Source organism: Homarus americanus, unplaced genomic scaffold (genome assembly GCF_018991925.1).
Source record: "Homarus americanus isolate GMGI-L3 unplaced genomic scaffold, GMGI_Hamer_2.0 scaffold4060, whole genome shotgun sequence".
Taxonomy (NCBI): Eukaryota; Metazoa; Arthropoda; class Malacostraca; order Decapoda; family Nephropidae; genus Homarus; species Homarus americanus.
In genome coordinates, this window is record NW_024746161.1 from 1,571,218 (window position 1) to 1,588,702 (window position 17,485).

The following is a 17,485-nucleotide window of genomic DNA, read 5'->3' on the forward strand; positions in this document are numbered from 1 at the left end:
TGGTTACAGTGTGACTGAGCACTTACCTTTAATGTAGTCAGCTGAATGCACATGGGGCCCCCATAATTTTCTAATTATACATGGAGACTACATTAACTGGAAACGTTTCGGTATAGAAAATGCGTGTAAAAAAAAAAAAAAAAATTTAATAAAAAATCTGAGGCGGTCGTAAGTCCCGACGGTCGTAAGTCGAAGCAGTCGTAAGTCGGGGTCTGTCTGTATATACAGTATTACCCCGCTTTACGCGGTTTCACTTAACGCGATTTCTCATATACGTGGTGCCTCGCCAGAACCGAACTTTCACTTAACGCGGTTCATCTACTCATATACGCAGGAAGCAGCGCGGGCACGATGCGCACAAGGTCGCCCAGCCATCAAAACATTACCGAGTTCTTCACCCGCCACCCACCACAGCCGGCCCCAGTCAGTGATAGTGATAATTATAGTGAGGATATGGACTTATATGGACTTTGAGGGGTTTGACAAAGAGGCCCTGCAAGCCTCTGTGGTGGATAGTGATACAATTGATACAAGTGATACAGGTGAGGGTCAATAATCTGCCCTCTGCCTCAGAACCAACCCCCCATCCCCGTGTGCCCAACCATCTTTTCTACTAATATAAGTGTTAAAAAACCTAATATTATTGATATTTCTCTTAATTATTAATTGTGTGTGCATACCATCATAAAGTTAAGATAATATTTTTACTACAACATAGTTGTGTGTCGTCAAAAAGTGGAGTTTGGGGGTCGGGCCAGTCTCTATTGGAATTAATCCCATATGTTCTGTTGTTCACTTAACGCGGTTTTCACTTAATGCGGTACCCTGTGGGTTCAATTGACCGCGTAAAGCGGGGTACAACTGTATATATATATACTGTATATATATATATATATACACAGTGGGGTATGCTATAACGAACGGATCCTACTACGAATATTCCTATAACGAACGGTTTTACCTATTAAATTGAGAAAGCTATAACGATCGCAACTCCTACAATGAACGCGGATGAATACGGGACTACTTCGCCTGGCGCATGAATATTGTTGTACCGCGACCCACAACAAGAGCATCAGGCGCCATCTTTGTCTCATTGTGTAGCCAGTGCATCACTGTTATTGTTGAAATTTCGTCTTTTGATGTGGAAATAGAGTTATTTGTATAAATATTTTGTTATGCAAGTGTACAATTGTGACAATGAATCGTCCAAAGCGAGTGAGAAAGCTCATAACTCTTGAAACTAAGAAAGAAATCATAAAGAAACGTGAGGATGGAACAAGCATTGCGAAACTTAGTGATGAGTATGGGATGGCTAAATCGACTATATGTACGATTTTAAAGAATAAAGAGGAGTTGAAAACTGTGCAAGTGGCTAAGGGAATCTCTAGACTTAGCAAAGCAAGGTGTAATGTGATTGAGGAGACGGAAAAATTACTCTTAGTGTGGATAAAGGAGAAAGAAATGGCAGGTGATAGCATTAGTGAAGCTATAATTTGTGAGAAGGCCAAACAATTGTTTGAGGACCTTAAAGCCAAGACTCCCAGTGCAAGTGATAGTGATGTGCCAGTGTTTAGGGGTACCAAGGGGTGGTTTACTGGTTTCAGAAGGAGAAATAAATTACATAGTGTTGTGACACATGGTGATGCTGCTAGTGCAGATAAGGAAACAGCTAAGGAACACCATGACATTAATTTGAATGTTATTAAAGAGGAAGGTTTTGTTTCTCAGCAGGTATTCAACTGTGATGAAACTGGACTTTTTTGGAAAAAAATGCCTCGCCATACATACATTACCAAGGAGGAAACTTCTGTCCCTGGCCACAAGCCAATGAAAGACAGGCTTACCCTCCTTCTTTGTGCTAGTGCTTCTGGTGACTGCAAAATAAAGCCACTCCTTGTGTACCATGCAGAAAACCTCAGAGCTTTCAAAAACATTAGGAAGACCCGCCTTGGTGTTATGTGGCGGTCAAACCCAAAGGCTTGGGTGACCAGGAATTTATTCTCTGAGTGGGTGATTGAGGTGTTTGGACCCAGTGTTCGGGAATACCTCAGGGAGAATAATCTTCCACTGAAAGCTTTGTTGGTGATGGACAATGCACCAGCCCACCCTCCTAATTTGATGGTTGAATTGCCAGAGGAGTTCAACTTCTTCACTGCACTTCTTGCCACCCAACACAACACCTCTCATCCAGCCCATGGATCAACAGGTAATTTCTAACTTTAAGAAGCTGTACACAAAGGCACTGTTTAGAAAATGTTTTGCATCCACTTCTTCCAGTGATGTTAGTTTGAAGGAATTCTGGAAGAGTCACTTCAATATAGCAGACGCTGTTTTTTTAATTACGTCAGCCTGGAAAGAGGTTACTGTGAGGTGTCTTTGTGCTGCTTGGAGGCCATTGTGGCCTGAATGTGTGCTTCAAAGAGACTTTGAAGGCTTCGAAGAGTTAGAGGAAGAGGCTGTTGTTCATGAAATTGTGTGTCTGGGCAATTCCATGGGCCTGGAAGTGGATGATGATGATGTTGAGGAGTTGGTGAAAGATCACAGTAAGGAACTGTCCACTGAGGAGCTGCTTGAGCTTCACAAAGAAGAAAACGAGACACTGAAGCGGAGCTTAACTTCTGAGGAGTCAGGGGAGGAGGAGGACAAGGAGGAAAGCCGCATCATTCCAGCCAAAGATCTCAAGGATGCGTTCTTTTGCTGGAGCAAACTGTCCAAACTTGCTGAGGATTATCATCCTGATGTTGGTTCTGTGCAAAAGGCCATCAGTGTATTTAATGACAATGTTATGAACTACTTTTGGAAGGTCCAGAAATCAAGGTTGAAGCAGCCAACCCTGGATTCCTTCTTTACAAAGGTAACAAAAGAACCTACAGACAAAGTGCCTGTGAGACAGTCACCAAAGACGGCTAGGAAGGATGACTCCTCTCCTTCCACCTCTTCTCCATAATTCTCTCCTCCCCCTCCTCCTCTGCCTCCTGTCCTGCATGCTGAACAACACTAAGGTAAGATAAAGTACCGTATTTTTTACATTTTCCACAAAATTTTTTCAGTGTTAAGTGGTTGTATTTGGAGGCCTGGAACGGATAAATCCTATAACGAATGAGGTTCTAGAACCAATTAGATTCGTTATAGCATACCCCACTGTATAAATATACAGTATTACCCCACTTTACGCGGTTTCACTTTCCGCGATTTCTCATTTACGCGGTGCCTCGCCAAAACCGAACTTTCACTTTCCGCGGTGCATCTACCCATATACGCGCAGAGTGTCTGGCTCGACGCTATTTTTAGATTCGACCCTCCCGCCTGCTCCCGCCTGGGCAAGCCGGGTGGTAAGGTTGCGCAGTGCATGTCTCTGTTGCGTTATCAGTGACGTCATATGACGTATCGGACTGTGATTGGCCATGCATCCTTACCTCCCTCCGCTGCTAGCTGTGATTGGTTTAAAGTAATATGACGTGTCCACCTGCGGGAGGGAGGGAGGAAAGACGACGCTTGACCTAATCGCGGCAGTTTCATCCCTCCAGGCCACACCGTGTATATGTGCATCCATTGTTCTGTGAAATGGCTTCCGCCGGACCACCGCCACCAGAAAGAAACCTTTCTTTACCTGGACTAAGCCGCCCTAAGCCAAAGAAGATACGACGTTCCCTAAGCTACGAAGTGAAATACCAGATAATTCAAGAATTGGAGAAAGGAACATGTCAAGCTGATCTCGCGCGCCAGCATGGAATCAACGAATCTACGATTCGTACTATTAAGAAGGATGCAGCCAAGATCAAAGAGCACATGAGAATCACAAAGTCTGCAGGTGCTTCAATGATCAAGTATTGCCAGAACAAGGTGCTGCTAAAGGTGGAAAATTTGCTGGTGAGTTACTTGATTCGTCAGGCGCGACGCAACATGGCGGTGGACACGCGATCCGTTCAAGAGTACGCACGTGAACTGTACGCAGCAGTGTCACGTAAGATGGGAATTGCAGAGCCCAAACCCTTCAATGCTTCCTCTGGTTGGCTGCATAGGTTTAAGAAGAGGAACAATATCACCAACATCAACATTGGTGGTGAAGAAGCGAGTGCTGACCGTGTGGCGGCTAGAGATTTTCCTCCGTTCTTACGTGAGGTTATGGAGGAAGGGCAGTACACTGACAACCAGGTGTTCAACATGGACAAATCCGGCCTATTTTAGAAAAAGCTGCCTACCAAGACCTTTGTTGTCCAGTCTGCCAGCAAGATTTGGGGTCGGAAGTTGCAGAAGGAGCGCATCACCGTCCTCTTTACCACCAATGCCTCCGGTACCTGTAAACCAAAGTAATCGGTGATTCACACAGCCCTCAAGCCACACGCCTACAAGAACGTGGACATGAGCAAGATTAATGTCCACTGGCTGACTGCACGCAAGGCGTGGATGTTCTCTCCTCTGTCACTCTCCTGGTTTGATGACTGTTTCATTCCCGACGTGAAGAAATTCTGTGAGCAACAAAATGTTCCATTCAAGATTTTGTTGCTCCTTGACAACGCACCAGGACACTCACCCCTACTTATGGATCGTCACCCCAACGTAAAAGTGGTCTTCCTTCCTCCCAACACTACGTCATTAATCCAGCCCATGGACCAGGAGTTGATCTGCAATGTGAAAGCTGCATACTCAGCAAAGAAATTCAAGCTCCTGAACGACTGTACCAACACCAAGGATGAGTTGCGTAAGCTGGGTGACACCGACAGCAAAAGCGACGAGGACAAGGAACAAGAGGTGGTGACTCAAGAAGTTCTCATCAAACAGTTTTGGAAAAAATTTAACGTCAAACAAGCTGTAGACTTCTTGGTGGAGGCATGGGATCAGCTGTCTATAGCTACGATTCGTCACGCATGGAGGCATGTGTTGCATGGTATACCAGGTGAGAGGTGGAGTCAACCTGTGACTGGTGAGGTTCAGTCTGTGACAGTGGCATTGGACCTTGCAAGAGAAGCTGCGCACAGTATTACAGCTGAAGGCTTCTCCGAGACCACCAACGAAGACATCCTGGAGGTGATCAGAGATCCTGAAATGACTGCCGACGAGATGTTGGAAGATGATAACGTCAGTGAAGAGGAAGGTGGTGCGTCAATCCCAGAAGAACACAAATTAACGCATAGTAATATTAAGGGTGCCATCGAGTGTGCAGAGAAATTAAAGCTCTTCCTTTCCAACGACCCTGACGATGACCGCTATGAAGTCTTCCATACCCGGCTGGTGCAGGCTATGGAGCCGTACATCAAGGTGTATCAAGACAACATCAACACTAGCCGTCAAAAAAGCATTACCGAGTTCTTCGCCCGCAACCCACCACAGCCAGCCAGAGCCCAGTGAAAGTGACTTTGAGGGATTTGTCAGGGAAGCCCTGACAACTATAACTGATAGTGATGGTGATGCACCTAGTAATGGTGATTCACCTGAGGGCCAGTAATCTGCCCTCTGCCTCGGAACCAGCCTCCATCCCCGTATGCCGACCCATCTCTTCTACTAACGTAAGTGTTACACCCAACCTTTAGTTTTCCTAACCTAACCTTTATTTTTCCTAACTTAACCTTTATTTTTCCAAACCTTTATTTTTCCTAACCTAACCTCTTCTATATTAATTGTGTGTGCATACCATCATAAAGTTAAGATAATATTTTTACTACAACATAGTTGTGTGTCGTCAAAAAGTGGAGTTTGGGGGTCGGGCCAGTCTCTATTGGAATTAATCCCATATGTTCTGTTGTTCACTTTACGCGGATTTCACTTTCCGCGGTACCCTGTGGGTTCAATTGACCGCGTAAATCGGGGTACTACTGTGTGTGTATATATATATATATATATATATATATATATATATATATATATATATATATATATATATATATATATATATATATATATATATATATATATATATATATATATATATATATATATATGTAAGGAATTTACTGGACTTTAATTTCTCACTTGACTTGGGGTTTATTAAAGATTATTAGATGGTAATGGCAGTGGAAGCGCCCCTTAGTGAGAAATCCCGAACCAGCACAAGAGCACTTAAATTTACTAACAAAATGAATTGTCCGTGACCCGTGGAAGGATAGCGTCTGTGACTGGGATGAATGAGACACACTGTAAAATTTAGACACTTATATTCCCTCCAACTACAAACACAATCAAATAATGGTGCACCAATATGCGCACCTCTTAACTTGAACTTAAAACACTACTCTGGGGAATAAAAGTTATACATGATACTGTATTGATATTATTAGAAACTCAGGCAACAATAAATTTAAAGTATTAAGAAATGTTGCTTGCACACATGAAACAGGCCTTAAGGGTTTTCACAGAATAATATCCACCACTGCGGAAGTGGTATAAAAATAAGAAATTATTAATTCCACCATGAATAGGCCTAAAGGGCACTCAATGTAATTATGTTACACCAACAGATGCAGGCCTTAAGGGTTTTCAACAAAATAATATCAGTCACTGAAGAAATGGTATTAAAAAATGAGAAATTAATAACTCTACAATGAATAGGCCCTAAGGGCACTCAACAAAATTATATCAAGCACTGAGAAATGGTATTAAAAAAATAAGAAATTAATAACTCTACAATGAATAGACCTTAAGGGCACTCAATATAATTATGTTACACCAACAGATGCACACCTCCTAACCTAACTTAAACACTACTCTGGGGAACAAAGGTTATATCTGAGATTGAAACTATAAAGAAATTTTAAATGCACACAGCATACATTAGTAACTGAAAAAATAGTATCAACTACACACAAAAATATTGTCACTATTATAAAGACGTTACTGAGTCCAATACCCGTGAACCATGCTCCCTAACCTAACACACACACAGATTCCACCTGCACTCCGTAGTCGTTTAAGGCACAACCAACAGGCACCCGTAGTTGAAGGCCCAAATCAGCCTTTCTCCACCTTGGAAAGTGTACCTCTAAACTCCACTGACTCTTGGCCCCAGTGTGCGACCCTGTATCACTCAGCTAGCTTCACTTTACCCCCAGTACATCCATAAAGCGGAAGGGAGTGAGCCAATCAGACCTTGTACAGTTGAGAGAAGCTTTAGCTTCCCATTAGCAAGAGGGTTTCACTAAGCTGCTTGAGACATGTGGTATTGTGAGCCGAGGTAGAGGAGAGCTGATGACCCCAACGATCGTCCCGTCGTCAGCTGGGCAACCAGACGGCTAGATTCCCTCAAGAGATCCTTTGATACCCCGCTAAACAGTGACAGGCCTACACTGATCGGTCCAATGGCGACAATCGCCACCCTCAATCATCAACGGCAGTCTCAAACGGCAGTCAATCTCTCGCAGTCAACTTCTCGCAGTCAAAGTCGCGGTCAAGTGGGTTCTGACGGAAACCCTGAAATGAACCCACTGTTAGCTCTTGTTAACTTTACCACTGCCCTATCTAACCCTGTCTGAGATCGAATGAGACTAACTTGTTATACTGCAATAGTGCAACACAGGTGACTAGGCCACGTGACTATTTCTGTGACGGACGCGCAGGGACGTCTTGTTTGTCTGAATGCTTCCCCGTGACTGAGAGAGAGCCCGCCTCGTGTCCTCTCAAGGCGTTAGCTTAGGCCTACGTGACATATTTTCCGCCTAACTAATAACTCCTTGGGACACCCGTAACATTATTCAGACTGACAAACGATCTATAATAATTTCAAATTCAATAATAGTCCCTTAACTTCATGAATCGCATCATTATTAATTCGGCAAATTACATTTAATATCACTTAGGCCTAGTTCCACAACCTCTCGCTATGTGCAGGGAGCGCTCTCTTCCCTCCGACGACCTTGAAAGCTCAGTATCGCCAATGACGCGGTGTTTAAAATTACACTGAAATTACACTGGAACTTACACGTCTCTCTTACGCTGTGTCCTTAATCTGTCAACAACATCCTATTTATCTTATCCACGTTTTCATTGTGGATTTACATGAAATATGGAACTTACACGTCTCTCTTACGCTGTGTCCTTAATCTGTCAACAACATCCTATTTATCTTATCCACGTTTTCATTGTGGATTTACATGAAATATGGAACTTACACGTCTCTCTTACGCTGTGTCCTTAATCTGTCAACAACATCCTATTTATCTTATCCACGTTTTCATTGTGGATTTACATGAAATATGGAACTTACACGTCTCTCTTACGCTGTGTCCTTAATCTGTCAACAACATCCTATTTATCTTATCCACGTTTTCATTGTGGATTTACATGAAATATATATATATATATATATATATATATATATATATATATATATATATATATATATATATATATATATATATATATATATATATATATATATATATATATATATATATATATATACAGTGGGGTATGTTATAACGAATGGATTCTACTACGAATATTCCTATAACGAACGGTTTTACCTATAAAATTGTGAATGCTATAAAGAACGAAACTCCTACAACGATCAACAGGGCTAAAGGGGCTAAAAGGGCTAAAAAATCCTTTCATTCCGCTCAAACCAGGCAAATTCCTACACTTAAGAATATTTTGACTCTGCCCTATCGTAATGAATTTGTCCCGTTAGTTCGGTCCCTCAAGCTACTAAATATTAATGTTGTTTTCAAGTATGACTCTATTATTACCAATATGTTAATAAGAAATAGCCCAAGTTTGAATGTAAATGGAAGTAATTATTGTATTCCATGTAGCAAATGTAATTGTAATTATGTAGGTCAGACAGGAAAAACACTGCAGCTCAGAATCAAACAACATAAGTACAATATCAGAACAGCATCAGAAAGCAGTGCCTTGTTCGTTCAGGTTAGGAATAATAATCATCCCATTGCTTGGGAAAAAAGCTTAAAAATATTTAAATCATCTTGTGTCACAGAAAGACTTCTGGTTGAAGCTAGTTTGATTAAGGAATTAAAATCAATAAACCTTAGTGATGGTCAGTTCAAAACTGATAATATGTTACATAAATTTATTTGTCAGTGGCCCAAGGTTAAAAATGCTTTGAAAACCTTTGATCTAGATGTATGATAGTTATTTAGTGGGTCCCTTATTTTTGACCTGACCTGACTAGTCATGTCACCCCCTTCTCTTAAGCTCCTCTATGTGTGTGTTGGTATGGGGATTAGTGGATGACATCATTATGACCTGACCTCATGTTTAATAAGGTCACCCTGTATATTTAAGCCTCTCTCTGTCCACGTAATCCAGTTGCCTCTGAAGATGTCTTGAATAAAGACGAAAGCTAAGGTGCTCCGTTGTTTCCCTTTTCCCGTGTGATTTTATCAAGATTTATCTTATCCACGTTTTCATTGTGGATCTACATGAAATATATATATATATATATATATATATATATATATATATATATATATATATATATATATATATATATATATATATATATATATATATATATATATATACAAGTAAATCACTGTAGTCGCGTGATCTAGGTATATGCTGATAACCACAGGAAGAAGAAAACATGAAGTTCCCAAAGCTTTCGTGTAATTCACATCTTCAGGGTCCTCACCTGAGATGCAGATTGCAGCGCTGAGCTAAATGTTTTATATATATATATATATATATATATATATATATATATATATATATATATATATATATATATATATATATATATATATATATATATATATATATATATATATATATATATATATATATATATATATATATATATATATATATATATGCTGAGAAAGAAAACACCGAAGTTCCCAAGCGCTTGGTGTAATTCATCTTCAGGGTACTCACCCTGAAGATGTGAATTACAGCGCTTGGAACCGTGTTCTTCCTTGTGGTTATCAGCATATATATATATATATATATATATATATATATATATATATATATATATATATATATATATATATATATATATATATATATATATTTCATTAGCCAATAAACCGCGGACTTCTACATACAATCAACACCTCAACACGCCAAGGTTGAACCCATGGCCCGAGCCCATGACTGTGGCGGGCGCTAACCACTGGGCCACCAGGATACTAAAAGCAGTCCTAGACTCTGTTATATTTCACACAAAGCCTGTTCAGCGAGCTTATGGCGCCGTGAACCTCTAATGGGGACTACCCGTATCACGTAGGTGGGAGTAACGTTTTACCAAATCGACTTGAAACCACGAGGATCCATATATATTTCACTAGCCCAATAAACCAGCGGACTTCTACATACAATCAACACCTCAACCGCCTCATTGATACGGGTAGTCCCCATTAGGGTTCACGCGGCCATAAGCTCGTTGAACAGGCTTTGTGTGAAATATAACAGAGTCTGGACTGCTTTTAGTATCCTGGTGTTCAATGATTGGCGTTCCCAGTCAGTCATCAAACTCTGAGATGAATGGCGAGGTGTTGATTGTATGTAGAATCTCGTGTTAGTTCAGAGATCAGTGGAAAATGCCTGATGACACCTCCTGAACATTTTCTTCATGTACAACTTCTTGAAGTAACTGATTATTCTGGTCCATTGGCTGTATGATTGATGTAGTGTTTGGAGGCAAAAACAACACTTTCACAAAGTCAAATTGATGCTCAAATTGCTGGCAAGGTCAGGGTCATGACCAGGGGCATTATCCATGAGGAGAAGAACGCTTTAAAGGGAGTTTATTGGTGGTTGGGTATCTCTTGACAGAAGGGCAAACACATCAATAACAGCCCATTCATTAAGTGCTGTCTTATTGCCATACCTTCACGGTTGGACTTCAATAAACTCAAGTTTTGTTCTTACCACTTTCTGTTGCTTGAACACCTGGGGTTTTCAGAGTGGTGAACAAGCATAAATAGTGAAATCCTGAAGCATTGGCACCAACCAATAAGTGAGAGCGGTCTTTCATGGGTTTATGCCAGGTAAGAGGCTTCATCTTTGGTGATGAATGTTCTTTTGGGCATCTTTTCCAGAACAGCCCAGTTTCGTCCACATTGAACACTTGCTGTGGAGAATGATTTTCTTCTTCCATCAGTTTTTAAATTCAACTAAACTTTGCTGCTTGCTTCTTTATCAGCACTAGCAGCTTCACCATGCCTAATAACACTTAAAATGTCACTTCTTTTATAAATTTTTTGAACCCGGCCTTTGCTAGCCGAAAATCTTCAGAATTCTGTTCCTGAAGAACCAGGTTGATCTGCCTTTAAATGTTCATAAATCTCCTGGCTCTTTCACAAATGGAAATCACCAGAAACTGAATCACCTTTCATCTGTTTTTCCCTAATCCAGATGATAAAGTAGCCTCTCAGTTTCTCACGATTAGAGATCTACTTTTAAACACTCTTGTGATTTGTCTCTCACGTTCACTTCTTTAAATTTGTCTTTTGTGCAAGAATTGTCGACACAGTTGATGCCGACATGCCATATTCTTTGCATAAGCGCATTTGATTTAATGCCTTGTTCGTGTTTTTTATTATTTCCTTAACTTTTATTTAGTTAAGTGCTTTTCTTAGTCTCTTAGGCCCCATGCTGGATTCAAACAATGTCAACACGTATTTTCCAAAGAAAGTTAAACTAGTTGTAAATAAAAGAATATTTTCTTTAAAATAACACTGCACTGCACTATATATTGTCAATATGTAAAACAAATTTCAAAATGACCAATAATTTGCTTAGGAAGCACAGAAAAAAAAGCACGTTTAGTTGAAGAGGAGTCTCAAGCAAGATGTTACCTCCAGTGAAAACAGAAGACTAACTCCTGTTTGCTGTGTTAGAGGCTGGATACGTGCATTAAACTAGTCACTTTACCTTCAATTTTGTTCAATAATTGTTGAAATATTCAAAAATTGAATATTAAACTTTTATAATTATTGATAGTATAAACTTCTTGATATTTACTAAAATAGTAAGGAATTTAAGCCTAGAACCGATTAATGTATTGGCGGACTGATACTAAAGCTGGTTGCGGTCAGTCTGGCAACATGTTGAGGACGGTTCGTAGAACTTAGTTAACCGAATTTTTTTAAGTTAACTTGATTGAAGATCCTTATGGAAGGCAGTTAGTTAATCGAAATTCGTTAACCGAGGTGTTTAGTTAAATGAGGTCACTGTATATATATATATATATATATATATATATATATATATATATATATATATATATATATATATATATATATATATATATATATATATATATATATATATATATATATATATATATATATATATATATATATATATATATATATATATATATATATATATATATATATATATATATATATATATATATATATATATATATATATATATATATATATATATATATATATATATATATATATATATATATATATATATATATATATATATATATATATATATATATATATATATATATATATATATATATATATATATATATATATATATATATATATATATATATATATATTATGTATATGTATATATATATATATATATATATATATATATATATATATATATATATATATATATATATATATATATATATATATATATATATATATATATATATATATATATATATATATATATATATATATATATATATATATATATATATATATATATATATATATATATATATATATATATAAATATACCATATATATATATATATATATATATAGACTCAAAAATCCAGACTGCTTGGGGATTGGGTTGGACTGGATTTCGGATTTTCAGTTCTCAGGCAGTACTTTTAAATTCAAATTTGGAGGAATAAAGAAGAGATGAACAGGTACATTTTGATAGTTTATTCATTAGCAATATAGCATCTTCATTTATCCAGAGCGAACAGTTTTAAAGAAAAGCTGTGAATTCTAGATTTTTATTCTTGGCCTTTTATATCATAAATTGTAGACTTTCAATGTAAGTATGTTTCCATTAGAACAGTATTGATCACGTGTTCTAGTCTCTTATTATTTCAAGTTTGTCACTCAATTTCAACGTGTTCTTCTTTCTCTTCACACATCGAAGATTATCTATGAGAGCCATTATTATGGGCTTGTACTCTGTAAATGGAAACAGTAGGACTCAATTACATACCTGTATCTTGTCACAGTTTGATTGCTTTCGTTTTAAAGTGGCGACGTGTGGTTAAGCTTATTTATTCTGTGCAGCCTTGGCGCTCAAGCATGCTCACATACACACAAAAGCCAGCTAAACAAAAACAAAACAGTTTTAGAAAAAGTCCAGATTTTTTGGATTTTTACTGTATATATATATATATATATAATATATATATATATATATATATATATATATATATATATATATATATATATATATATATATATATATATATATATATATTTATCGGCGATTTGATTATGAACTTGTATATACTGTACTGTACACTGTATTGTTTACTGTAGGGCCGATGTTCACTTCAATAAATAAATTAGCTAAGTTTGCTAGTATTTTTGTCCACTATATATTATTATTTATACACTATTATTTAAGGTTATGTATAAGAAAGCTTAATGCTTAAAGGTACATTTATTCAACATATGCTAATAATAGTTAGAAAAATCGTAACCATCACAGTATCAGCCGGTTTCTTTATATTGACGTCTACAAACAGACTTACGTCGATAAAGAGAGTACTATATATATATATATATATATATATATATATATATATATATATATATATATATATATATATATATATATATATATATATATATATATATATATATATATATATATATATATATATATATATATATATATATATATATATATATATATATATATATATATATATATATATATATATATATATATATTCGGCTTAACAAAATTTTCGGTTAACGAATGACTGTTTAACCAATTGTGGTCGTTAATCAAGGGACCACTGTATATAAAATAAACCTTTGAAAACAAAAATTAAAATTTTGCGCCATTTTCAATATTCTCCTGTCTGGTGCAGCAAACAGACGCCACCCTTTCCCGCCTCAGATACCCACTGCTCCGAGAAGCCTCAGTCCACACATGCCTACCGTACTCTGAACACTATTGTGATTACCTCTTCTGTTTGTCCTCCCACGTGCATTTCACATGGCTCCGGGACGTAAGCCAGCCTCATCAAAGGCAAATATTACTAGCAAAGACTCTAAAGTGACCAAGAGATCAAGAATAGTGATGACCTTAACGGAAAAAACAATTTTATTGGACAAGCTCAGAGGTGGTATGAGCTATGGCTCGAGATGTGAAGTCTGACAGTTCATTTGTGTCTTTTGTCAGAATACAAGTCTTCAAGTGGAGGAATGTGGGTGGAAGAGGACTGGCTGACTGGCGTGACTGCGTGAGGGCTTTCAGATGCCGGGACAGCAGGGAGAGGCTGGCAATGCGGGTGTTGCTGATCTCAGCGAAATATAAAATGTTTTATTTACTTGCAAATAAATTTTTTTTGCATATAACTGTGTTTATGTTTTTCCATTATTATACTACAATATGATTAGTTTCAAATAATGATGTTAGTAAATGCCGGTACAGTGCATCAGTGAGACCACTGGGCCGTGAGTGGAAAGCATGGCGTGGTTAAGTGCATGACCTACCCGAGCTGTTTGGTGGCCACAGGTACAGTGATTCCTAAAAGAGTATTCGCGGTTTTGGCTTTTCGCGGGGGTTTCAGGAACTTAATTCCTGCAAAATACACGGGATTACTTGGGAACTCCTGATCTGAGGCTTAATACTGTAATGGGACCTTATGGATAAAAATGCTACAATATTGGATCAGATTATAAAAAAACATAACCCCATCCTATATTGGGGGATGGCTGTACTCTTCATTGTACCTAATATTTACCCTTGTCACTGATTTGCTATTAAAGTTATGAAGTATGGGATCATGTTCCATATTTGGTGCTCACATTTCATTATTGATAAGTATAATTTTCTACATAAGATGTATGTTAATCAACAGACAGACCCTGAGGGTGACACGGCAGTTAATACCAGTAATGTGTCAGAAGACAGTGTAGCTGCTACAGAAGGAGAACATGACCCTTATTTTGAGCCAGTAGTTACTCTTCCTGAAGTTCATATAAAAACTAATGAAGAAGAAGAGGAGGAGATGATAAAGCTGTAAGTTGAATTACTATTCATGTTGTATAATATATCAATACCAAACATCATTTTGGTTCATATTTGCTATTTTCATTTCAGGAACCTTCTTAATTTCACTCCTAAGCCATCAACTAATACTTGAAGATTCATATATAATATTTTCCCTCTTTCTAAAGCATTTATGCTTAATGCAAAAATTTAATTAATAGAAAGCATGCTTTTCTGACGGATTACAAATGTTTGGTTGCCATCAATTGTGTACTGAGTCAACAGAACAATGCATATTAATTTGTTTGGCTTAAGTATTGTTACTTTTGTTTTATATGAAACCATGTTCAAGAATCCTATTCATGTTTATTTTCTAAATTGTAGATATTAAATATTTGTTAGTGGCAGTAACTAAGGGTAGCTGTAGATTTTAGATGAAGCTAAGTACTGATTACCATAATTAAAGTACAGTACTGTACCATAAAATTACAACTTTATAGTTGCCCGCTGCTTTGTAGATGTAACTGACAAGGTGGTATTGTTTGGGCTGTAACAATATTTGGGATGTACCTGTATTACAAATTTGCTGAGTGTTTGGTAATTGTGTTGTATGACAACTTGTATTCGGTGCAAAGAATAATGGTCCAGTTGTGGATTCAGAAGGAGGATGCATTATTTGAGGATTACACTCCACATCTTCCACAAACCATATTTTTAGAACTTACCGGGTACATTACAGTTTGTAACTCATAAATTACCCCAAAAGGCAATACATATCCCTATTTTTTCACACCATTCATCCTGTTTATGATAATTTTCATATTTAATGTTCATGATTTAACAAGCAGTTACCATTATCCACAGTATAAACTAAAACGAACTCCTAGTGTCAGAAAGGATAGTTTGATCGTGAAATTTTCATTTCCAGGAGATGCAAACTTTTCCGTTATCACACTGTTGAGTCTCCAGCAGAATGGAAGGAGCGAGGGACTGGGGATGTAAAGATTTTGAAGAATGGTAGCAAGAAAACGGTGAGTTTTTGCTGCACACATACACTGTACTGACAGTTTGTAGAGTTTTTAAAAACGCTTGTAATTTGGCCCGTGAAATACTCGTGCTTATGCATGTGACAAAACTGTGGCTGGCATTTGCTGAATTTGTGTGAATGTGCCCAAACACCATACAGTAGGCTCTCGCCAATAACGACTTCCACATTAACGTTTTCGACAATAATGGTAAGTTACAATCGACACCCATTTTCGATAATAACGTCTGGATTCTCTTGAATAACGGAAATTTCGCGGGAATCGTCCGAGCGCATCAATGATAGCGTTTGTTTGCCGCCATGTTGATGACGTAGTTGTCCACTCCGCCTCACTCTCACACACGCTCAGTGGAATACAGCGCTGCGCCCACGCGTGAGATTTTCACCACTATAACCAGTGGTTGTTAGGGTCGGTGATCAATAATGGCTTCTGCATTTTTGCCTGTGGGGGCTAGGGGAGGTGGTGGAGGGAGTGGTTTGCCACCTGAATGACAGGGAACTTTTAAAGTGAGGAAATTGAACCATCCTGAGTCTACAGTGCGAAATATTAAGAGGAACTTAGAGGAGACCAAGAAGAGTATTGTGCTGGCTAAAAATATTTCGGTAGTGATGGAAATGCAAGGCGAGCTATGAATGATAAAGGCGATAGAAACAGGTTGTTAGTGATAACAGAGCATTTTCTTGTGAAATGGTTAGCTGGTAGAATGAAAGCCAGTGCAAGTGTTAGTGACCCTCAGATATGGAACAATCATCACACCAAGCACCTCAAAAACTCCCCCAAACTAAGTGTTATATTACTCAAACTCTTTATTTTGATGATTGAATAACAATTCTTTTTATTTCAGCTAACAAAAAGTGTTAGGAGGGCTTCAAGGGGAAAAAATGGGTGAAATTCTAGTGGCAGCGGCACCAATAAACCCTTTTTACATGTATTTTAATGTCACACAAATAACATTTTCGCTAATAACGGTGTTTTTCAGGCACCTATTAAACATTATTAGTGAGAGCCTACTGTACTTATTTTGCATCAGGTTGAGTTACTTGGTTAACCTGAAAAGTGCAGTCAAGCCATTTGGCGTCTCGGACAAGGCCTGCGCACATTCACATTTACGCTTTTCCCTTTTGTTACTGATATTGCTGTAAATAATAATCTATAGAAATATGAAAGAGAGTGAAGGTGGAAGAGAACTTCCTTGATGCCAATTTTGATATGCAACAAGTTTACTATTTGTCTATACTGTATCAAAGTGTAAGGAGCTGTTCTACAGGCGAAAGCTATTGTGGCATAATTTCGTAGTACTGTAT

The 17,485-nt window shown here is 37.7% G+C and overlaps 2 protein-coding genes across 2 annotated transcripts in view; one reads left to right on the forward strand and one right to left on the reverse strand.

Moving 5' to 3' along the window:
* Positions 1-17,485, reverse strand: part of LOC121878994 (pyruvate dehydrogenase phosphatase regulatory subunit, mitochondrial-like) — a gene marked incomplete in the record, with an annotated part of 125,568 nt that overhangs the window by 57,957 nt on the left and 50,126 nt on the right.
* On the forward strand, positions 14,972-16,214 carry LOC121878995 (ran-specific GTPase-activating protein-like). The gene is made up of 2 exons (XM_042385445.1): positions 14,972-15,165; positions 16,064-16,214. The coding sequence occupies exons 1-2, from the start codon at positions 14,987-14,989 to the stop codon at positions 16,197-16,199; spliced, it is 315 nt and encodes a 104-aa protein (XP_042241379.1). The 5' UTR covers positions 14,972-14,986; the 3' UTR covers positions 16,200-16,214.